Below are 25,514 nucleotides of genomic sequence, written 5' to 3'. Positions count from 1 at the left end.
GTATTGCACATAATAGCATTTGAGAGCGCAAACTTGGCCTGCAAAGTTGGATTTGGACTGTGGCCCTTCCACATCCTGGTTGTAGGACCTGCAAGAAGTTCCTCTTCTACAAAATGTGGATAATAACAGTATCCACTTTGTAAAATTGCACTAATTGAATGATGTGATGAATGTAAAGCACTTAGAACTGTGCTCAGAAAACTGCGGTACTCAATGAAGTTAGCTTATCAGTACTGAGGTTGTGAGATCAGTAGGGATAAATCAATAAACCTAAAACAAGATGTGTTCCACAAGTTATATATAGTCACCTACATGTCCCTTTTCCTGGAAGAGTTGACTCAGTCTTCCTCACTACATTATCTTCTGCGTCAGAAAGGGTGAAATGAATAATACAGTTTTAGGTATAATTCAAGAAGCTGTAAACACCAAGGAATTTAACAGAAAAAAAAAAAAGTACTCAAATAGGAAAAAGAAACATGTTTTGGAAACCATTGGGTTGAAGTAGAAAATGCAAGCAGGGTAATTTTTTTTTTTTTTTTAACCTGCTGTAGGGCCATATGGTTGCTGAATGTGTTGATGCTGGTTTTAAGATTCTTGAGTATTTTAAACTTGACATGTTATTTTTTTAATGATTTCAAACATCATTTCTTTCAGAGCCTTTTCCCAACGTTGCCGTAATACTGAACAGATGGCTCAGCAGCATCTACATTTGCATTTTGCTATACTGCCATGTTATTTGCAAAATTTCTTATCAAAAACCTGTGATTCTTTCTCTACCTTTTCAGAATGGCTGCGATGAAACTGTAAATAGGTTCTTCCCAGAGTCTTGGGGATGTAGTAGAAAGGGAGATCACATATTGCTTCTTCTTTGCAATTTTATGTTGTTGTATTTTGGGGTTTTATACCTACCATTATTAGTATACTCTCTCATCTTAAACCGCCCCTTTTTTCCAAATGACTACAAGTCCTCATCATACCATTGTGATATACGTAAAAACGAGGTGATGTTAGCGCTGAAAGGAATCTTGAAGATTATACCAGCCAGCCCTTTCATGCCACCTGTTTACTGTTCCAGCAATTGCTCGTCACTGTCTGAAGCTGTCCTGTTTATTTCCTTTATTTGTTGTCCACCTCTTCCATAGAATGTAAGCTCCACGAGAGCTAGATAGCTGTCTGATTTGTTTATCACCTACCACCTCGTCCCTGGTGGGCACCCAGCATTGGTCCCCAGTGCTGGCTCAGCGTTGGTGCCCATTAATAAGTAATTCTCTAGATGCTGAAATTCTTTCACATGCAGAATATGAATTCTGTGAACATAATAGCTTTCCCTAATCTTTTTACTTTTATTTTACCTAGTTATAGTTTTAAGGCGGCTTTTCCAGGAGTGTTCTCTTGATAGTCTTTACTTCCTTGTTTTTTATGGTTGCTTTTTTTTTTCTTTTTAAATAAAAAATGACTACGTGCATAAAAACAGGTAGTCCTGCAGGAGGTTTGTGAAGGTTTTTTATTTTTATTTTTCACTTTGGGGGCACAGTGGGATTAGTGCCAACATAAAGGCATTTTCTTGCTTAACAGATTGAAAAGACATGGGAAGCAGGAGGAGCTGTATTGATCAGAGCTGACTGTAGACCTTTCCTTTTCAATGCATGTGATGATGAAAATAAACCCACCAATATCTCTATTAAGATTCTTTGATTTTTTTTCTCTTCAGTGAGGACTGCTGGGTTGCTTCTTTGGCTCAGAGGGTGGTTAATGCAGCAGGCCATGCTATGTCTGACTGCTGGCTTCCTGGTTCACATTCATCGGGGTTTACCCTTGATTGTTGCTGTTCCCAGCCCATGACCTGCCTTAAATATCTCTGTGACTGCAGGCTAGGAAGTAGTCTGAGATGTGTTCAGTCTTAGCTTTGCATGTAGAACAAATAGAGAACATTTTAATATGGAAGGTCACGCGATACTATATTGAGAAGAGGATCATTTGCTCTAATTATTGCAAAGTGTTGACAGGTTATTTGTCAGCCGAGTAACAAATTCTGTCAGCTCAGAGGTACAGTGGGAGGTGAAGAACCACTTTCATTGGTACAACCATGTGTCTAGAAGGCATTTTAGGCTTCATCAAGTAGGTCTTTATAGATATTAGAGTTTCTGTGAAAAGGGACAGGAGCTTCATCTCCGCCGAATGAAAACTTTGGTTTTTCTAAAGCCAGAATTACAAAAGGATTTTAAAAGTGAGAGTCTTTGTACTGTGGTTTATATTTCCCACTTCTGAGCCTAGATTTTGCCACAGGCAAGCCCATGAGAAACCTCCAGCAGAGCTCGGAGTAGGAGATAAAGTGGCGTGGAGAATAAACTCCAGCCCAAATGCAGGAATGAAAAAAAAAAAATTTTAATACTTTTTTTCTGGCCTTCACAATACACCAAATGGTTTTCATAAAACATTTATGCAGGTAAGATTTGAGGAAACAGGGAGAGAACATGAAAGTCAGCAGCTGCAGCTCAGCCCTTACCAGTACGGTAGGATTAGTTAAGTCCTGCGGAAGTGTGGTGTTTCGTGGGCTCCCTGTTACTCACTACCTCACCTTGGACAATCTCACCTGTCTTAACATGAAGCTTTACTTATGATGAGCCCTCAGGCAGGGCTCTGCCTTACAGGGTTAAGTGTATAATAAGTACTGCTTTAAGTGTAGTAGTTTCCTCAATGAGCTTAACACTTTGTTTGCTGCACCCTGTGGCCGTGTAACCTTACTGTCTGTGTAAATGAATACTAATTATCATTAAAAGCCATTCTTCTCATTAGGTTCCAATGGATGGCATCTTTTATAGCTTGCTAATTATAAGCACACAGAACTAAAGTGCTTGAAGTTAAAGAATGTAAACAGAGCTGTAGATTTTCATGCTGAATTCTTTTATTGATTGTTAATTAAAATTTCTCCAATATCTACCCAATTAATCCATTTAATTTATTAAATACTGTAATAACCCTGATTCTGTATTTATAGATTGTACTTATGGAATATTCTTTTTATTCTCTTAAGAGGATTTCTTCATAAATAACTCATACAGACTTAAAGTACTATGCTAAACCAGAAGGTATAGAAATTCACCATTCAACATTTTATTAACCAATAATTAGTTAGAAATGACCATAATTACAGTCTTACAGTTGGAAAGAATCTCACACTGAGAGGTATGAGGTAACAGCTAACTTCCATTCAGAGTCATTTAACTTCTGGTTGAACATGTAATCAATTGAGGAATCATACCCATTCTCTTTAGATGGTCCTGCTTGTGAAAAAAAAACTTTCAAGAAGCTAAAATGACCCCTGTACCTTACCCTCTTTGGCCCATACTGCCATGTCTAGAATGACCCAGAATAAGCTTAACCTCTTTTCCCTAACAGTGCCCTTTAGATGTGTAAGATGTCTGGTGTGACCCATTTAATTTTTCTCTCCATGACAGATTATTTCTACTTTCTTCAGCTAGTCCTCAAATGTTGAGACCCTTCAATAATCTTGTCCTTTTCTAGACTCATGGAACTTTCACTCAGCAATGAAAGGAAAAAAGAAACACACAAGGCTAAGAATAATGAGATTCTCATAGTGGAAGGAAAAAATACTACCGATTTATAGGTAGGAAAGGAGATGATGGAAGGAGCAAACCTGGCTCAGTCTTAAAACCTCTCTAGATCAGCAGAGATAACATGCACACCCGATGAACAGATTATATATAAACATAATGCCCCATCCCACATTCCCAGTCCTTTTACCCTGTTCTCGTTTTCCTGCATAACATTGCATCTTCGAGTATATTATATAATTTATTTGTTTATTATTTTATTGTCTCCTTTCATTAGAATCTAAACTCCATGAGGGCAGGAATGTTTTCTGCTACATTAAGTTATGAATCCCTAGCATCTAGATCATGCTAGACACATAGCAAGCACTCAACAAATATTTATTGAACAGTATTTATTGCTTAGGTATGGCTGTTTATTTAGCTACCGGTCCATCTAACTAAACTAACAACCAATTCATATGTTTCTGTCTTGCCCTCTGGGAGCTTTAGTAAGACCTTGACAGATGCCATGCAGAAATCCTGATATATTTAAGATGGGAGAAAATTGTAGAGATAGCATCATCTGGTCTTTGCCCACTCATGTTGGCTCCTGGTAATCATTGCTTTCTTTTCTAAGTATGGAAGTACTCTTTTTGTAATTCTAACATAAAATAATTATTCAGATGTACTGTTCAGCTCTAATGTGGAAGGAAACCTGCTCAGTGACCTGTATAATGGTATTGGCTCATTTAGTCTTTACCTCATATAGTCCTTATATTTAGAAGGTACTAGTATCATCCCTGTTTACCAATGAGGTTAGTGTGGTCTAGAGAAGTTAGGTAACTTTAGGGCGGGGCAAATGTAAAGTGGCTAAAAGCATTCTCTTAGTCTTGCCTCCTAACCCACACTTAAATTTCCTCCTAGTTGGTTCTATGCCTTTTCACTTTGAAGATCATTCTTGATGTGAAAGCAGAAGATAGAAGTTGAATTATTTTTTTTTCTGTCATCTGTTGATGTTGTGATGTTTCACACACCACCATCTCCCTAAGCACTGACCATCCTTTTTTTTTTTTTTTAAATAATTGAAGTATAATTGACAAACAGTTATATTAGTTTCAGGTGTATAACATACTGATTCAACAGTTCTATACATTACTGAGTGCTTACCACAGTAAGCTATAGTCACCATCTGTCACCACCTGTTCTTACTCTTTACCTTACAGGTTTTTCAAGGCCCTCTCTGGTTGCATGTTACATTAAACATTCTGTATCTTTTAGTCCTTTACAACTGCTAAGTTTCTAGGTGTCTCTTTCCTATTGCCTAAAGAAAGTGGTTTCTAAATATCATCTACTTTCCTAGTGCTAGAGATCAAGTCCATAATCAAACATGGCACATTTTTTATTGGTATTATATTAGAAATGAGGGTTTAACTGAATGATTTTTTTCTTTTTGTTTTTTTCTATAGGCCTTTAAGCCACAGTTTTAAATAGAAAGTAACTGTGACTAATTTTCATTCATACTTTGACTTAATTTGACTGCTCTTGTTGGTATATATGACAAAATGATCATTTTTGGTTAAGTTGTTCCAACATAATCTTGGATATATTTTAATTAGATTTCGAGCCTTTTATTTTATACACACACATATACACACAGTGAAAAATTTTCTCTATTGACTAGAGAGACATTGTTGATGCAGAAATTTGCCTTATGTATCAATTTCATACTCTTAACAGTCTACTAAGAAAAGTCAAAGAAGCGAAAGGTTGTGAAATGAAAAGTGACCTAGGCACAGAGTCTTCTTCCCAATGTTTCCCAGTTTCTGAAGATCTCACACACGATGTTAGCTAACATCAAAGAGGGAACGTCTGCATTCTGTCCAAACAGAATCTTGCCATAATGATCACAGCACATTTAGAATGTGGTATTTATTTCTTATTGAATTTTTGTTTAAACTTTTGTTTTTCTCCCTCTGAATAACAACTCCAAGGGGTTTTGTGATACCAGTGAGGGTGTGAAGATACAGAGAGATTGTCTTCTCACTGGGCTTTGCACAGAAGCTTTGGAATTGGGATAGAAAACATCTCTGCCATCTTTATGGTAGGGTCACAGTAGCTGAGGTGTCTCTTCTCTTCCTGAATTCCCCAGCAAGGACCACCAGAGTTTGCTTTATCTGGTGACTTTTACACAGAAATTCAGGTGTCAGTAAACACTTCAGGGACCTTCTGAGTTCTGCCTTGATAGCAGAAAGGGCAGATGTATAGATTAATGTTCTAGGTTAAGCCTCAGGGACACCAAGTTCCACAGGTGAACAAACTCACTCTGTCTTACACTAGGGCATACATACAGGTTTTGAAGGAGCTGAGTATTTTCTAGGAGTGGAAGGGGAAAGATAAAATCCATTGCCATTATGACACACCTTTTTCCAATAGCCTATAAATATTTTCCAAGACTAACAGTTAAAGCTACATCAGAAGAGTTCAGAATAAAAATGTTGTAAATGTGCACAAGTAAAAAAAGAAGAAAATCTTTAAGAATGGCATTGTAGGTGGATTTTTTTCTAAAAAATATAAAACTTTGAGTGTTAAAAAAATCCTCACCAGCTAATAGAGATACATACCAGTTTCTCATTCAGGCTTTTCAGGGCTGCCTGCTCCCACCTCATTTCAGCTGGATTTCAGCCTCATTTTCAGCTGGATTTCTTCATTTAGCTTTTATTTATAGCCTATCTCCTCACTGAACATGCATAGAAACAGTTGATGTCAGACGCAAACGGGATGAACTCTGTTCTGAGGGTCAGCCAGACCTGAGACCTTTGTGAAAAGGTGAGACAATAATGGAGAAAGATTTATGGAGAAACATGACATACTGAGAGTTACTTGTGAATCTGTCCTTTATTTCTTTTATCCAAGTACATAAGTAAAATTAATAGAAAGTGCCAAACAGAATATAGTTAAATACATCGTGTCACTTCTGCCATTTACAACAGTCATTTCAATTCATGGTTGAAAGAGTGTTGATCATCTCTCTTACTGTAGGATACCGGGTAGAGAAGCCCTAAGTATCTTTAAGTGGCTAATTTCTTCAGCCACATCAGATTACTCTCTCCGTCTTGTGAGCTTTTGTGTTCAGAATTTCTTGATTGGAAAAGAAAACCATGCTCCCAACTATAAATGATACTCAAATGTGTTTTTTCCTCTACATTTCCCTCCATCAATTAAGGGGGGAAAAGGAGGAGATGTTAAAGGGAGGCACTTATCAGCAAGCCTTCTGCTACCTACAAAAAAACACATGATTTGTTGTTAGATTTTTTTTTCCAATTTATTTATTTTCAGAAAAACAGTATTCATTATTTTTTCACCATACCCAGTGCTCCATGCAAGCTGTGCCCTCTATAATACCCACCACCTGGTACCCCAACCTCCCACCCCCCCCGCCACTTCAAACCCCTCAGATTGTTTTTCAGAGTCCATAGTCTCTCATGGTTCATCTCCCCTTCCAATTTACCCAAAAGCACATACCCTCTCCAATGTCCATAACCCTACCCCCCTTCTCCCAACCCCCCTCCCCCCAGCAACCCACAGTTTGTTTCGTGAAATTAAGAGTCGCTTATGGTTTGTCTCCCTCCCTATCCCATCTTGTTTCATGGAGTCTTCTCCTACCCACGATTTGTTGTTAGATTACATAGATGGGGCACAGGATGAAATTCAGGAAGATGTTAAAAAGGAAGTGGTATGTTTCCGAAGCCTCACTGAAGTCTTCCTATCATGTGAGGGTTTAATAGCATCAGCATTGTCACTCGCCTGAGCCCGTGTGGTCTTCTTCTCGCTCAGAGTAATGACTGCACAGTTGTAGATGAAAGAACACAGAGGTCTTGAAGTGTTCTTGTCAATGTCAGATTACAGGTGGAAGGCACGTGTTCACTATTACTGTTATGTGGTTTCTTTGCCCAGCTTTGACAGGACAGTGGAAGATGGCTCTGATATACATGACTCAGGCACTTTATTGAGACATGACCCCGTGGAAAGCACTCAATATCAATCAGTGATTAGGATGTGGAACCACTGTCTCTGGTTCTAATGGCTTTATGCCATCAGTAGATTTTTGACAAGGTCAGTGCATTGGCAGACCACTTACCTTTCCGAAAACCAAATGCACTTTTAACAACAAGCTCTGATTGAGGTCACTAATTTTCATTATATAAATGATAACATAATTGAAAGACTTTGTCCTCTAAGAATCTGATAGAAAATCAATTATTAACTCTTTAATAATATTGTCTGTTGATAGCAAGCTAATACTTGTTCTCTAATTTACAGATAACAGTATGAAAATTAGGGAAGTCACATAACTTGCTAAGGGCTTTTGCAGTAATGTATATAAGCTTAATTTTAATGAAGCAAATATATGTTGTTGTTCTAAGAATTTGTTTTTAAGTTAACTCTGGTGATTTATTTGGGAAGGATAGGAAAGGTAAAGCAAAGACATCCCTTTGTAATGTAGATGACCGGCCATATTACATATAAAGTGCAAGAATGTATTTTTTTAAAAAAGATTTTATTTATTTATTTGACAGCTCACAAGTAGGCAGAGAGATAGGCAGAGAGAGTGGGGGAAGCAGGCTCCCTGCTGAGCAGAGAGCCTGATGTGGGGCTCGATCCCAGGACCCTGAGATCATGACTTGAGCCGAAGCCAGAGGCTTTGACCCACTGAGCCACCCAGGCACCTCATGAGACTGTAATTTTTTTTTAAAAAGTCTCTTTTTAAAAATATATTGGCTTCTTATTTATTTATTCATTCAACAAACATCAACAGGCGCCTATGACACTGTGCCAGACACTTTGCTAGAAAAACCGGTCAGAAACATTTATATGTTTCTGAGAGATACTATTTCCACTGTAAAATCTACTCATATAAGTAAATGATACTTATCAATGGTTTTCTCATTCTATTCTTTTCAGTTCAGTAAAATATTTGTTAATACAATAAAATCATATTTAAAAAGCTAATGTGAAAGGGAATGGAGAGAAACTGCTTTGTAGGCACAGAATTTTACTTTGAATTGATAGAGATGTTTTGGAATTAGGCAGAGGTGATTGTCATCTATAACATTGTACCCTAAACGTTTGTACTTAAATGCCCCTGAATTATACACTTATTTAATGTGACTGATTTTCTGTTATGTGACTGCCATCTCAGTTTTTTTTTTAAGTTAATGCAGTTTGTGGTTTATTTCTCTTGATATTATTTATTTGGCTTTGTAATATATATATTGGAGTGGAGAAATCTAGCTTAGCCCCTTTCAGGTATTTTGTTGTTGTAGTTTTCAATAGAATTCTGAAGATTTTTCTTACAGGTCTTGAACATTTCTAGTGAAGGCTCTTACTTATTTTTCTGGATATTGTGAATGGGATTTTTTTCATATTTTTAAATTCTTTATTGCTGCTACACAGGAGAGCTCTGGAGCGTTGACGTTTTAGTTTACATCCAGCATGTTTTAATCTTCCTTTTTAATAAGACTCAGTAGAATCTTGGATTTTTCTAGGTATCTGACCAAACATCTTTAAGCTGAGATGATCCCAGTTTTACATATTTTCCTTAGTGATGCCGTACTCTAAAAGTTTCCTAATATTGAATATTAAATCATTTTGCATTCCCTAAAATGAATCCCACTAATTATTATGATATTTTATTGAATTATATTTAATAATCTGTTGAGGATTTTACATTTATCTTCATAAGGGGGTATTGATTATTCTCTTAGGTTAGGTTTTTATACTAATTTAATAAAATCACTCATAGCTTTCCATTACTGACTACTCTGGAAGACAAAATATATGGAATTAGGTTCCCTTGAAAGTTTGAAATGCTTCACTCTAAAACTATCTGACTTGAAGCCATATTTGAAGATAATTTTAAATTTAATATAATCTGTACTCTCACAGTTATGGTTACGCTCTCTTCTTTATTTCTTAAGTGCATTGTTTTGTTTTTTAGAAAGTTGCTAATTTCATCAAAATTTTTCATTTCTTAGTATTGTGTTCTTTTTACTATTAATATTAGTATCCTCTTATAATTCCTTTCATATAATTTATCCTTCCATATACTTTATGTTTATTTGGGCTTTCTTTTTACTGAACAGATTTTTAAGTGACTGTTGTTTTAGGTGGTGTGTTTTGTTTTTAAGAAATTACATTTTAGCTTTGTAAACTCTATTGATTTTTCATGTTGCAAATATTTTGTTGGTTTTCTCTTTGTGTTGTTTCCTCCTTTTTGTATCTCTTTTGATTTTAAATTTTTAATTGAGTGCCAAGCACCTAAATTTTCTTTTAAACCATAATGAAATTTGTGTGTGTGTGAATTTTTCTATAAGAATAGTTTGGGGTGGGGTTATGGACATTGGGGAGGGTATGTGCTTTGGTGAGTGCTGTGAAGTGTGTAAATCTGGCAATTCACAGACTTGTATCCCTGGGGATAAAAATATATATTTATAAAAAATAAAAAAAAATATTAAAAAAAAAAAAGAATGGTTTGGGGTATCCCATAATTTTCTTTTGTGGTATTTTAATTTTACTTTTCTGGGGCCATAAAGAGTTATTTATAAGTGTGTGATATTTGTTTTATTCCAAGAATTCTAGGAGATTTTTATGCCTGTACAGTATTTAATTTATAGCTTCATCATTTTGATAACTTATGGTTAAAGAGTCTGGGCTATAAAACAACTACTTTTTTGGAATTTTTTTGAGCCCTCTTGTAGCTCATTATATGACTGCTGCAATGACTGCCACCATGGTAACTGTCTCACGTATGCTTGAAAAGCTGGGGTTCCTGCCTACGTTCATAATGTCTAACAATTTAGGCTTCTTCATTTTATTTAATTTTTCAAATTTTCTGTCTCCTCATATGGAGGAGGGTGCAACATCCTTTTTCTTTTAGGAACAATACAGGTAGATTAAACATTTCCAAATGCAACAATTGTATGTCTCTGCCTTTCTCCTAGCATACCTTATTTTGATGCTCTATTAATGCCTAGACTATTTTTTCCTCATTCTGTATTTTGCTGTCCAATTCCTCTTTTTTTTTTTTTTGCTATGAACTGTCCTTTAGTTGATATTAATGTTGTCACTACCTGTCATCATTTTGTTTGCATATTTGTGATATTATCTTTGTACATTTTTCTTTTCTTATTACTCTTTTGCTTATTTTTTCTCTCATTGTATAAATACCTTGATGATAGCATAACAGTAGAGTCAGAGAGGAAAGGATGGATGTGAGTGGCAGAGAAAAAGGTGCCCTGTTTTGCTGAGCAGATTCAGGGGATAAGAGGGGACGGATGAGGGATAAAGCAGGTTTTCAGCTTGGGTGGTTGGGAGCAGAGTATAGCCTCAAAATGGGAGATACTAGGTTGGATGTAAGATAGGCTGAATTTGAGAGAGAACTGACCGGGTTCCTCCCTGTCCGTAGGTGACACTGGCCTCAGGTAAGGCTGGGAATATAGCCAGTGGCTGGGCTGCATGTAGAATTACAGTCATCCCTGAATTCAAGCTTAGATCCTCACCCACTGCTTTGGTGGCACTGATGGCATATCTCATTTCTTTGTAACTCAGTTTTTTTTTTTTTTTAATCAAGACTAGTAAGACTTATTTAAAAATACTTCTGTGGAAGAGTTGAAGAGTATGCATGTGATAAACAATGTTTAAATGCTTGAGGGCCTTTTGAGTGCTTGCAGACAAACAAAGACATTGTAACTGTGAAGTAGCACTATTTTAGAATGAAAGTTCCGCCTTAAGTGTGTCTGATGAAGAGTTAAACTATTTTTGAAAATAGGACGTGTACAGCTTCATCTCTGCAGTGAAATGCCATTTCCCACTGATTTGATCGAGCCTTTTCTCCTTAAGCCTTGCTTGCTTCTTCCAGTGCTCTGTGCTTGGCATGGTAATTAGGGACTTCTGCTCTCAGTGATAGGATGCTCCTGGCTATTTCTCCAGCTTGACTTTCCCACAGCTTAGCTCCTTACATTTCCCTGGCAGGGTGCGTGGTGTGTATTTTTAAGTGGTAGGATTTGGGGAAAGCAGTTCTGTGAAGAAGGAACGTGATGGACGGGGATGTAGAGCTGGGGAATCAGCTGGGGTTGCTAGCTTTTAATTGAAGTTTAGTTGGAGGTTCAATGAGGTGAGACTGTTATGACAGATTTCAAAACGTAATGATAGGAAATGGGCTGGGTTCATCAAAGTCGGAGTAAATACGGAGCAACGGCTCAGCAACTCAGCATGAAACAACAGCTACAAGCCCTCAAAAAAATATAGAGTAATTAAAATTTGCATTGTGCAGTCCTCCTTCTCAGTGGGTACCTTTCCAGGGAAAGCAATAACTTTATTGTGAAAAATATAAACACAAATTTAGAGATGTAAATCACATGCATGTCTTAACCTTGTTCATAAACACTGAAAGTTTTAAAAATGTAAATATAATCAAAGCACACAACTGCAGCTAATAGCAGATTTGAGAAAGACCTCAAGAAGTGAAAGGCCCTCCAGTCTCCCCCAGCCCTTACCCCCTGCCCACCCCAATCCTACCTGCCTATCTTATCCCCTTTTGTGTATTTGGAAAAGAAGATGTGGGGTTCTGTCTTCCAAATTCACGGGACACAAATGCTTGTCTCTAATCTGTTAATATCACAGGAGGGATGGTGGGTTTAACCCTTTCCACTTCCTCTCTTAGCTCTTCTCCCTTTTGTCTATGCATGTGATGTTGGAGGTTAGTAAGACACATGGGTGACTAAGTGTTGGATGATTTGCAGCATGGAAATTTACCCAGATACTCTCCAAATTCTTTTATTTCCATACTTCAAGTATGACAGTGACCTTAAGTTGAGCCAGTTCTAAGGGTTGACCTTAGAAAGACAGTATGACATAGCAGAAGATTCACTGACCTGGTCTTGAATAAATGAGTATAAATTCTGTCTTAACTGCCTCTTGCTGCCAGAATGATTTTCGGAAAAGTCTTTCACTTCTTTGGGCCACAGTTTCTCCATCTGTTAAAGTCACTGAGTTGGCCTAAAATGAGCTCTAAGGTCCCTTCCAATTCAAACTTTCTGTAATTCTGTGTCTCATAGATACCCACTGCGATCCAAATGGGGTCCTAAAGATTCAGATTCAACACGGTACCCTTCTTAGGTCCATAGGTGGTGTACTCAGGAGTAAGAAACTTTCCAGAAATTGCCCAAGGACTCACCATACTGTGATGTAAGGCCAGGGTTTCCAGAGACTGTTACTAAAAGTCCTTTGTCCTGGCTCCACTTCTGACACCTTCTCAGCTTTATAAGGGTCTCTCCCAGTAGGGAATGACCTGATATCTGTCCAGACCATCAAAACTCATGGTTGGAGCAGTCATTGACATGACCCAATGTAGTAATCTTACACACTCCATCTACAGTGAAAAGAGAAGTATTTAAATAAGCAACTATACTCTATGTCTCTCTCAGTGGATTCCCTTTTTCAGAGTAGGATAGTGGAAATTTAAAGGATGATAGGAAGAGATATTTATCAGAGCAACCTGTCATTTATATAAATCCCTTCAAAAGAAATCAAAGAAATCAAGGGAAATAAAGCTTTAAGGAATCAAACCCGAAGTTTAATTTGAAGAGTCTTTTTAGTATGTTGTGTACCTGGGTGAGTCTACCAGGTGAACATGGAGTGAAGTTTTTCCTGCTCAACAGTTTTAAGGTGGAAAATAGAAAGTGTATGAGAACTTAGCATTTGCTCCGCCAGTATGTAATATGGTCGGGAAAAATTGGGACTTGGAAGTAGAGTAAGCGAAGTGGTTTTGAGTTTGAAGACAAACTTTTAAATAAGACCACTCATCCCCACCACTGAACTCCAAAAGAGATCATTTTAAACACTTTTGAGCCCTGGCCTGACCCTGGCAGAGACTTTACCATACAGCCTTTGTGATGATTGCCTTAGGCTTCCCTGGAAAGGAAGTAGGTTTGGGGCAAGTTCCAAAAAGAGCTCTCTGATCCAATTTGATTGGAGTATTAGAATACTGCAGTTTCCAGAAACGCCTAGGTGGCTCAATTGTTTAAGCATTTGACTCTCAATTTTGGCTCAGGTCATGATCTTAGGGTTGTGAGATCGAGCCTCTGTCGGGCTCCAAGCTGGGCACGGAGCCTGCTTAAGATTCTCTTTCTCCTTCTCCCTCTGCCCCACTCCCCACCCCTCTTGCTGTCTTTTAAAAAAAAAAAAAAAAAATAGGGAATGGTGAAGTTTCTAGAGCAGTCCTGGGGTTGGGGGTGGCATTGGAGTTGGGAGGAGGGGCTTATGACATTGTGTCACCAAACTGGAACTTTTGGGGAAACAGGAGGGATGGATGTAATGAAATATTAGTAGAAGCATTTGGGTCTCCTAATCCTGTCATACTATTTAACACTGTTTTTCTTGATTTTAAGGATAGGCATGTATGTTGTGCTGAGGCACCATGAGCAAGAGTGTCTGTCTGTGCCTTAAATATTTTGTTATTAATCTTTAGTGATGGGACCTGTGTGGAGTAATTTATACAAAGATAATTTTCCTGTTTTAACTAAGACATACCAAATAATAAGGAAATATAGTTCACCTAAAAATTCTCAAACAAATGGATTAAAGACCTAAATATAAAAACTAAAACTGTGAAACTCTTAAAAAAGAACATGAGCACATCTCTCAGAACCTTGGATTTAGCAGTGGTTTCTTAGATATGATACCAAGAGCAAAGGAACAAAGAAAAAGAATAGAGTGAAAAATCCATCAAAATTAAGAATTCTGTACATCCATGAACTACCAAGAAAGTGAACATACAGCCCACAAAATGCAAGAAAATATGTGCAAATCATTTATCTGATAAGGCTCTAGGACTCAGAATATATAAAGAACTCTTACAACAAACAATAAAGAAGACAAAAAACCCAATAAAAAAGTGGGCAAAAGACATTTTTTCAAAGAAGATATGCAAATGAGCAACACACACTTGTAAAAATGCTCCACATCAATAGTAATTAGGAACATGCATATCTAAACCACAATGAGATAACCATTTTTATACCAGTAGGATGGCTACCATCACAAATAAAACAATGCAAAACCAAAAATAACAAGTGTTTGTGAGGATACAGAGAAATTAGAACCTTCATACATTGCTGATGGGAATATAAAATAGTATGGACAGGACAGAATGTAAAATAGTATGGAATGTAAAATAGTATGCCAAAAACAGTTTGGCAATTCCTCAAGAAAGCTAAGCATAGAATTGCCATATGACCCACTATTTCAACTCCTAATTATATACCCAGAAGAACTGAAAGCAGGCATTCAAACAAAAATTTGTATATGGATATTTGTAAAAGTACTATCATAATAGCCAAAGTGGAAATATCAAAATGTCCATCAACTAATGAATAGATTTTTTTAAAATGTGGTATATCCACATAGTGGAATATTATTTGTTCATAAAAAGGAATGAAATATGATACATGCTATGATATGGAGGAACTTGAAACCATTATCCTAAGTGAAACCAGCCAGCCAGACATAAAAGGCCACATATTATATGATTCCATTTACATAAAACATCCAGAATAGAAAGATCCATAGAAACAGAAAGTAGATTCGTGGGTACTAGGAGCTTGGGAGAGAGAAGAATGGGAAGTTCCTGTTCAGAGGGCATGAAAACTTCATTCAGCGTGATGAAAAACTTTTAGAACTAGATAGTGGTGGCACTGTGACTATATTTAATACCAGTAAATTATACACTTTAAAACTGTAAAAATGGCAAATTTTCTGTTATATGTATTTTACCACACACGTGAGAAGTTCCTAAATTATATAAACCTTGTAGAAACCCTGGTAATGAAATACTTTTGACGAATGAGTTTAGGTTTGCTAAGGGATTAGATATATTTCAAGCACTGCTTTGGGACTGGGGGAAGCTTCTGGAAGTAAAAATGTGCATAACTAAGGGTCAGGAGCCCTGTGTTCTGGTCCAGGCACTGCTGTTATGTGGTGCAGGGTGAGTCATGTAAACTCTTAGGTCCTCAGGGGACTTGGACAAATTTTCTCAGTCATGTGTCGGACCTTTTCAGACTTCACATGACTTTATACACCCTGGCCCCCTCCCCAGTGTGAAGGGTAGAATATTTCAGACAGAATACTCTGATAACAGGTAACAGGGTTGCATGGTGCACACAAGTGTGGGGAGGGTACAAAGGTGTCTTCTTCCGTAAAGCCTTTGCAATATTGTGAAGTCCTGAAGCTGATTATGGTAGTCCTCACATTCCTGAGACTAGAGGAAGAAGCTCATGTCTTCACACAGTGTGCACTAGCAGGCATTTACAGCACATGCCCAGGACTGTGTGAAGTACAGCTGAAAGACACAGAGCCCCTTAATTTGTGGAGTGTATGTTCTAGAGGGAGGAGATATCATTAAAGAGTTAAGTACTGTATGAGGTGAGTACTCTGAAGAAGTAAATGATGCTGAGGCTTAGGGACAGCTGCTCTGAGGAAGTCATGAGTGACCTGTGATCTGCAGGATGACTTAGAATTAACAAGAAAACATGGAAAGGGGCAGATTTGCTTCCCTGGTGGGGAGAGCACTGTGAAGACGATGGGAGAATGGGCTTGGAGAAGATGGTGAATACAGCCTCATTCTCGAATGCCATGCTGAGTTGTGGCCAATGTCACTGAATTAAAAGGCCAGAGGGAAGTATCTCCCTGAGACCACCACGGGTACTTCTACCAGCAACTGCCGCTTTCATGTCCCCACCATACCACTTCCTGTGCTCCGAGCTATGGAACCAGCAGTAACCACACAGAATCTCTGGAACTGAAAGTGCTCCCTGGTGTCGACTGCTACCCGAAGCCACCATTCCTCAGAGCCCTTAACATCTCCACAGCACAGGGCAGTGTGGGTCGCAGAACAAGTGGCTCTGGAGTGTGACACCCAGCATGCTGTGCGACTGTTGAGAGGATATTTCTCCTTTTGGTCTTTCAGTTTTCGGCTCATCAAACCAGTAAATCTGGGCTTTGAGGATGGTGAAACTACCAGACTTCTACTTAGAAAGTGGGTACAGTCTTTTGCTTAAGCCTTAGCAGCCATTGTACTCGGCCAAGCCATTGCATGTGTTTGGTGGGTGAACTGGTCCCACTTTTGCAGTGGAGGCAGCATTTCCACATGTTGATGGAGCCTGGGGGTGCATGAAGTCCAGGCACTGCTCACACCTGCCGCCAGTTAGTTGGCTGCTGGCCTCCTAGGAGCCTGCCCCACCTAGCAGAGATGTAACTGGGGGGCCCAGAGCTGACCTGCGGGTGTGTGCGGTGCTCCTGGCTGGCATATTTACTGGGCTGCAGGGAAGGCGGCAATCATAGCCGCGACTCAGGCTACCCTGTTAAGGAAAGGAGCTCATCACTAAGTCCCACGTCTGGCACTCCCAGTACAAACTCAAGTTTAGACACTTACGTGTACTCTTTTCTTTGTAACCATAAATCTATGCTATCAGGCTTATTTTTTTTTCCTTTGCTTTCAGGAGAGTAGATCTGGAGACACAAACAGCTGTGTTGAAGAAATAATTCGGGTAAGGACTTTTTTTTTTTTTTTAAACAAATCTTATCAATTGGTTGGACGTAGATTCCAAATAAAACAAGGCATGTGGCTATGTTGTCAAAGGAACCTATTTTCTGTTTCTTGTTTGACGCTCATTTTTTCTGAGGGCAATCATGGAAGTTGCCTAAATGCCACTTTACAAAAACATCGCTTCTTTTTGAAATCTAGGAGCTACCCATCAACCTGATGCCTTTGTACAGGCTGAGGTGGCGCTGTGTTAAAGTGACTGTCTGGGAGACAGAAGAACAGAGTTGAGATGAAAAATATGGTTGTGCACACATTAGATGCCCCCATTTATCACCCTCCTGTTTAGAAACATCCTTTAATAGTCCGTACTTTCCACTCAGGCAAGGGTTGCCTTGTTATTCTTCTCCTAAACTTAATTAGAATCAGGAGCACTCTGACAAAGAGGTAATGCTCAGTGTCTGAAAATTTATTTCCACATTGTTTTTTTGCATCTTACTATGTTGCCAGTTACTTCCCGTAAGGCTGTCTTTTTCCTCCTCAAAATTTCTAGTAGATACCCTCCATGAACCAGTTTCACACCCAGATTTACTTAGGTTGGGCTCTTCCACGATATTAGTGTTTTCCTGAGTACTCAAACTTATAATCAGGATGTCATCTTCAACCCATATTTTTTCTTCACTCATATTTTTTCAGGGGAGTAACCTAATAATTTACATTCTCAGAGAACTGATATTATGCTGGGCAAAACACCAAGACAAATTAGACCAGATGGGATGGCAATTCCCTATAAAGAAAAAACGTTTATTTTAATATGTTTCTAACTTTTGGACATCCTACACACTTCTTGAATTGCTAGTGAATGACAGTAATATAATTATTTGGTTTAAAAATTTGCATTTATCATCAAATTGTTTTCAGAGGCAGGGTTTTTTTTTTTTTTTCCTTCCTGGAAAGCATTATTTCATAAATAAATCTTTTAACTCTCAAGTTGACCAAAATAAGGAATTGAAATTTGATCTGTTGCGTTCATAATGATTTTTGTTTTTCTGGCAAAGATTTATATAGAAAACAGCTGTCATAATGGGTAGCTTCATTTCTGGCATTTAATATATGTTAAAATACATATTGTATTTTATATATGTGTTGTCTCTAACCTGGGGCTTAGCTTCAGATTAAACAACAAATAGAGTAAAGTATTAATATAATTTTCCTGTTTCTCTTTTGACATACTTTCATGTTTGGAGTCCAAATATTCAGTGTTTAAGCCTTCTTAAACACTGGTTTATTGGTTATGGTGTTTATATCAGCAAAGTGGTAATACTGGAACACAACAAATCCCTCTTTGGTTTCCCAATTTATAAGATCCTACCCATTCTTATCCTTTCTTCTCTTTTCTGAGGATATGGTAGAAATCTATCACCTGACCTTTCTTTTCCATACTCTAAGCGGAGCCCGAAGTTTGAATAAGGGCTTGAGTAATTCACACAGCAAAATGGTATCATTGAGGTAACATAAAATTTCACCTTAAATACAAATAAATGCTGCAGTCAAGGGTTTAAAGCATTTTTTTTTCCCTCAAGAAAGCTGATCAAAGCCTTGTGCCCCCTGCTACCACATCTATTTCCTGATACTGGCCCTAATATTCCGCAGTGCTGTTGCTGCCATGGCCCACGTTGAATCAGGCATAGAACAAAAAGGAAAGCCTGGACCAAGCAGATAATTGATTTGGAAACACATGCAAGGTTTAGGGAAATGGAGATGATGATTTCCTCAGAAGGCAGCTGAGCCCTCTCCAAGTTCTCATCTTCCCAGAGCCCATGAGTAGGGGCCAATGGGAAATGGTATAGGCTTAGTGGAAACAGAGGTGCTGGTGGTACTCAGGTGGGACTTTTCTCCACCCTCACCTGTCAGCTGGACATGTTAGTAGTAATAGTTGGTACTGAGGGAGCTCCTAGAGGATCACATCAGTGTTCCCAATTTTGCCCAGAATGTTTCCTTGGTTGTCCCCTGCCTCTCACTCACCAGTCATTTTCCAAGATTGTCTTTTTCTCTTGTCCTAAGCATTTCCTCTCCTCCAAACACAAGTATGGGGCTCCTTCTCTGTGGTATTTATTGTGCATCTGCCACATTGGTCTTCCTCCCACACAGTGCCCCTAATGTCTAGAAGTGAGAATTCTTGATTTTGTAGAATGAATAAATGAGTAAGTGAGTGAATGAAGGAATCCTCTAAGGAAGAGTGAGTGATAGCTCACAAAGAGATTCCATTTGCTCTAAATAATGGACATGACTTATTGGTCTTTTTAGCACTGGGTTCCCATGGATAGTCTTTGTGGAGCCCAGTCTTCCTTATCACTTTCTCTCCCTTTGTGATCAGCTTATGTAAACCTGATATAGTCACAGTCACCAAGGTACTTGTTACTTAGAGCTATAACACTTAAGTGATGCCTCTTATTGTGGAGAAGGAGCAGGTCATGAAGTTGCCTTAAAATAATAAAAATTGAGATACTCACTTAACAGGTGTTAGCATGCCCTTTCCATATGGGAGGTACTGGGAAAATAATGGTGGGCCAAACAGACATGACCCTCTTGAAACCGGCCATGTGCTAGAAGGAATAGATACTAAGTTTTATTTTTTAGTCATTTATTTAGACATTTATTTATAAATGTCTAGTGTTAATTGTGATAAGTGCTCAGGGTTCTATGAGAGCCCACCATAGGGCACATGACCTCAGTTCACGTCAAGAGCAACGTCCCTGAGGAAGCAACATTTGGACTAATGGTTGGAGGATGAAAAGGAAACCGACCTAAGGAGAAGAATATTGAGGCTGCAGGCAGAGAAACAGGAAGGGTTTGGCTAGTTAGGGACCCAGCAAGGACAGTGAGCCCAGAGTGGCTAGAGAGTAAGTGGCAAAAGCCAGGCAGGACAAGCCAGGTATGGCTGTGCCTTCTCAGCCCTGACCAAGATAAGCTTAGGGGGACAGTGAAGGACTATGAGCCAGAATGATGTGATCAGATTGGCTGTTTAGATTCTCTACTCTGGCTGCTAAGCAGAATGGATTGAAGGGAGGAGGGGAAGAAGAGAAGAGTGAGAGGCTGTTGCAGCTGGCCCAGAGGATAGATAGATGCTCGGTGGGGCACTCAAAGGCCTGGGAATATTAAGGGTGATGCTAGTTTGTGGGGGTGGGATGAAATCCTGCATTAATTTTTTGACATGTTGAATTTGAAGTACCTTTGAGACAGTCCAGGAAACATGGAGAATGTAGATGAGCATACATTGGTTTGAGGTTCAGAACAGAGGTCTAAGCAGCAGGCCAGCGTTTTTTACTAATTAGCACATTGGTAATATGATCACAGACATGGGTAAATTTGCCTGGAGAGAGACAAGAGACTGAGAAGCAATGAGAACCAAAATTCTAACACTTAAGGGCCAGGGAGAGTAAGATCCAATGGCCAGTGAAAGGGAGAGGACACAACTGGGGAAGTTGAGGGATAATGGCCATCAAAGGTTCTAGAAGTCAGGGAAAGAAGGTTTCAAGCTCAGCAGTGCACAGGACTTCTGAAGGGGAAAGAGATACAAGGATTGAAAACCACTCCATGGACTGGACAACAAAAAACTCATTAGTGACTTTACTGAGTGTGGTTTCTGTGCAGTAGAGGGAGCAGCACCTGGACAAGACAGAATAGAAAGTGAGTCAAGAGACCTTTTGTGAGGAGAAGTCATAGTTTCCATTCAGGGCCTCTCCATTTGCAGTCCTGTAGGTAAGAACAAGTGCCAAATGATGGTGAGCTAACATTTATGGAGTGCTCATTACAGTTGAGGGACTGTTCTCCGTTTCCTGCATGTATAAGCTCCTTTAACCATCACAGATCTCCCATGAAGCAGGAACCGTTAACATCCCCATTTTACAGACGAAGAAATCGAAACACAGCTTGCCCAAGGTCACACAACTAGAAAGTGGTAGAGCTGGGATTTTAACAAGCACCGTCTGGCCCCAGCACCTCTCTATCTTCTCTACTAAGCTACCTTATTAAATGAAGAAATCCCCCTGGTGCAATAATGAAACCACTCAGGCATTTTGCCGTGAAAGGGAGGTTTCCCATTTCCATGTGTTTATGGTTTGGAAGTGCCAAATCATGCATTTGTGCACTTGAACTCACAGAGGTTTTATGGCTAATGTTATCAACCTCATCTTTAAGCTTCTTTTTCCTCTACCCTCTCTTATTTTTGCTGAGGTGACTGTTTTCAAGTCATTTGAATATTACATTATATTCTAAAGTGTAATTATTTTTTACTCTTACTCAGAGGATTCTAATCCTGGGACCTAATAAATCTGTGTATTATTGCAAATTTCAGTTAACCGAGGGAGAAATTACAACCGAGTTCTGTGAAGATGGGCAATAAGAGCTAGGAGCCCTCATGGCTGACATATGTTTGTAACAGACAGTTTTGTAAGTTACACTATATTTCATTCTTAAAGGTTCCAGTGCTGTAATACTTAGGTGCTTTTCGTAGCATTATCCATTAACGTAGAATGGCATTAACATTTGTTCAGCAAATAAAATCCGTTTACAACTTAATGGGGTTGTGCAGGGCTAGAATCTAGCATGCACAAATTTTATGCAAGACAGCTTTAGATAGCAGTAGTTGAGGGACACTACTCATAGCGTAGTGAGCCTTCCTAATAAGAGACTATTGTTGGAGATCCTGGTTTGGTCTTAAAGGGTGTAGTTAAAGATAATTTCAGTGTGACATCTGAGCAGATTATCTTCTTGGTTTTCACCTTCAGTCACTAATTTAATTCCAATTCCTATGGAATATTTAGAGTGAATATTTACATAGAGTTGCATTTCTGTTGATAGGAAGGGGGTAACTCGTACTTGTTTAAATTCTGGGGGCCCAAATCAGTTTCCTGACATTACAATTGAACAGACTTACAGCAAATGAAGGAACTCTTTTCCTAGATACTAAGGAGCCTGCTGGATAAGATTTTTGGTTTTGACTCGGGGAGATCTGTGAGTGAGGAGAGCGTTTAAAGCACTGCTATATAAAGTGTCCATTATTATGGCTCCCTCACTGTTCAGACCTGCATGGTAGGCCAAGACAAACCTTGTGCTTAAATGTCTATATGCTCCTTAACCCAAAGAAAATTATGTTAACCAGTCTATAGAGAAAATAGAGGACAAAGAGACAACTTGTTTTAAGTGACCTGTTTGGGTCATTTGCAGAGATGAACCTCAGTCACATCTCCCTTACTTCAGACCCAACAGGCTTTTTCAAGCTCACACTCATTCCTTTATCAATTATTTCATTTGTCTCAAACAGTAAAGATTTTATTAGTGACAAGATGAAGCCCACGAATGACAAAATCAATCCAGGTACAGCTGCAGTGGAGTTCCATTAATACATCCCATTACTTGTTGCAGTGAAATAAAATCAAAGCTGGAGTAAACCTGATGTAGACCTAGAGAAATTCACCAGACAAAACAGTCTTGCCCAAGTCTTACAAGTCTTGCCCAAGACAAAATTATTGACTGGTCGTGTTTTGTGTTCATTTCTCTTTTTGCATTTGGTCATCTGAATGGTTAGAAACAGAAATACCACAATGTGTACCTTATTTTACAACCATAGATGCATTTTTAAGAGATGTAATTATGCTAGTCCTTCTGACTGAAACCAAAAGCCCTACTTAAATGACTCCATCTCTGCTTGCCAAGGGCATCCTTGTGCCTTTGAGGGTTATCCAATGGCCTGCTTCTACATCCTGGGGCCATTTGGCTATACTTTGTAGACTTTGTGATCACTCCAGAGATGTGCAGTTTCTAGGAGAGGTGGGGCAAGAGACCACTCTAATTCAGGATCTATTCAGTGATGGCCAGAGGAACCCTACAGGTCTGGAAGCTCCTGTTGGGCACTAAAAGCTTTGCCTCTCTGTGTTTGTCTGTCTCATTCTGATGCATATCCTTAGAAATTACAAAGGCATTTACAGAACTATGGGGATAGAAGACCAAAAGAATGTTAGCAGCCCATTTAGCTAGAGGTCTGTGGGAATATACTTTCTGCCCCCAATAGTCAAGAGTGAATTCTGATACTTCAGTTGATATCTTTTCATGGGTGTTGGTCACTATTTTACTCTCAAGGTGCTGACTGAGAGAAAAGAGGAGATACATAGATGGCATGTTAACAACACCTAGATGCCACTGGATGTCATGGAAGCTAATGGCGCTGTGTGCCTCCTGCTGTAGCCAGGCTAGTAAAGACTTGGAGACATACAAGGGAAGCATGTGTCAGCCAGCCTGGTCTTCAGGCAAGGTCAAAGACCCAGTTTCACAGTTTCCCATGAGGATACTTGTTGAAGCTCAGCACTACGTTAGAGGACCAAGGCATTAAAAACACCTGATTTTGTATATTTTCTGTTGCTCTCACCTGATAAGGGACATCAACAGAACAAAGAAATAAGAGATCAAATGTAACTCAAAAAGCAGTAGATTTATGCCATGGCTTAAAACACCTGCCAGACACACAAAAGGGACAGATGCTTATAGAATGAGTAAGAGAGAGAACGTGGGGAGGAAAGCAAATAGAGATGCATTCCTTTCGATGCCAGTGCTCCTCTGAAAGGTGCCTTGCAGAGTCCTCCCCTGGCAACACAAGAGTGTAGGAGGGTGGGACAGAAGAAGAGACAGTCGCTGCCTGACAAGCGTATGTGATCCATCGGACTAGACTTGTCACCCGTGGTTGCCACTCAGGCTTTCACAGCACCCTCATGGTAGTCTGCTTCTTTGTGCATCGGTAAATCCTCATTCTCAGAAAAATAAGTGCTTAAACTTGGATCACCTAGAACAAAGCGTGTTCTCTTTATCTATGAATGAAGTTTATGATTGCAGTGTGGTTTTTATTTTACTTCTAGAAAATATCAATACACATGAGAGTCTAATATCTGATAGTACTTTCAACTGTGTAAATTCCCAAAGAACACACTTGTGTTTAATCTTGGGTTCTCTTAAGTGCTGCTCTTCAACAGTGAAATGCTAATAGTACCAGCCACTCAACTTGCTTCATGTTCTTTGCTAAATTTACCTAACAGAATGAATGCAATTTTTTTTCCTCTTTCCCATTTCTATACTTAAGTATAATATAAGCATGTGTGCTCATTGGACTTTGAAAACAAACCAAAGATGGTAATTATTAATGGAATGATTATATTAAGTCATTTAATAAAGAATATTTTGGAGTGCTAATTAAGAAGCACAAAAATATTAGAATATTTGCTGAAGTGATGTTAGTACTTAACATGTGCAGACAAATAAGATCGTCCTTGTTTCCCAAAGTATTTTTAAACTGTGAATGTGTGTCTGCATGTATGTAACCTTTGTGTCAGAAAATTTCTAGCATAAAAGGCCCTGTGACCTTCTTCATCTCTACGTTTTTTTGCTTCTCTGTGTAACCTAGAAATTCTCTCAGGCAGCTGGTCCATGCAAACAGGTCCTTGAGTACAAGTCACTGAAGACCTCTTACCATTGTTTCTGCCCCATCAAATTCTCTAAGGGCACAGTCATCTTTCCCCCAGAAAGCTGGCCAGTTTTAGCCTATGGCTGAAACCGCCATGTGTAAGGCATTATGTTCCTCTGAGGCATGTCCTCTTTGATGCCCCCGCCCCATTAACAAGGCACCATTGTGCTTGGTCTCTTGTCCACCTTTAGAATCTACCCCACCCCCAGTCCCTCCAGGACTTCCAGAATGGGGCAGTGAAAACTTTTCTCTAGGAGTCAGCTCTGGGGCCTGGATCATGGAACCCTCTAGGCATCCAGCCTGTTGTGACCTCTTGTTTATGCTGAATCCCACTTTCAGGCCAGGATCACGGTAGCTGGCTTGTGCTGTTTATCCTGCTATCCCCTTCCAGGGAATGTTTAGACACTCTTCCTAATTGCTGCCCCCCCCAAATTCTAATAGAGCAAATATGCCATACATCTGTGTATGGTATATGTATCTGTGATTTATACAGAGAAAGACTTTTTCATCCCCAAGAGCCAGGTTAATCTGGCATAGCCAAATCATCCTGCTTGCTCCATACCTCTGATATCTGGACCTCCTTCCTGCCTCAGCAGGAGCTTCACTGACCCAGACGCTGAGGAGACAGACGCTATTAGCATGAGCACCTTGGCCTGCTGGCTTCATTGGCCAATGTGCCAGGCTCTGTCCTAGGCACTGGGTATATAGCAGTGAACTAAACAGGCCTAGATTCTGTCTGGCCAACCTCTTGCATTCTGACCTGGAAACCTGCTGACAGACCTGGAAACTTACCTGTATCTCATGCATCCCTCCTTCCATCTTTCCTGACTTCCGGCCTGTTCAGGAGCTG

General features: G+C 39.1%; 1 protein-coding gene across 1 annotated transcript in view; it reads left to right on the top strand.

Annotated features, from left to right (window-relative positions):
* AFF3 (AF4/FMR2 family member 3) overlaps nt 1-25,514 on the top strand; it is a 536,398-nt gene that overhangs the window by 244,193 nt on the left and 266,691 nt on the right. The window contains exon 6 of the mRNA XM_044263667.1: nt 17,111-17,158. Within this exon, the coding sequence (XP_044119602.1) occupies nt 17,111-17,158 (48 nt within the window). The remainder of the gene's footprint in view (nt 1-17,110; nt 17,159-25,514) is intronic.

Source organism: Neovison vison, chromosome 8, assembly GCF_020171115.1.
Source record: "Neovison vison isolate M4711 chromosome 8, ASM_NN_V1, whole genome shotgun sequence".
Taxonomy (NCBI): domain Eukaryota; kingdom Metazoa; phylum Chordata; class Mammalia; order Carnivora; family Mustelidae; genus Neogale; species Neogale vison.
Note: the sequence above shows the minus strand (reverse complement) of the source record. Positions and strands in the feature narration are given on the sequence as shown.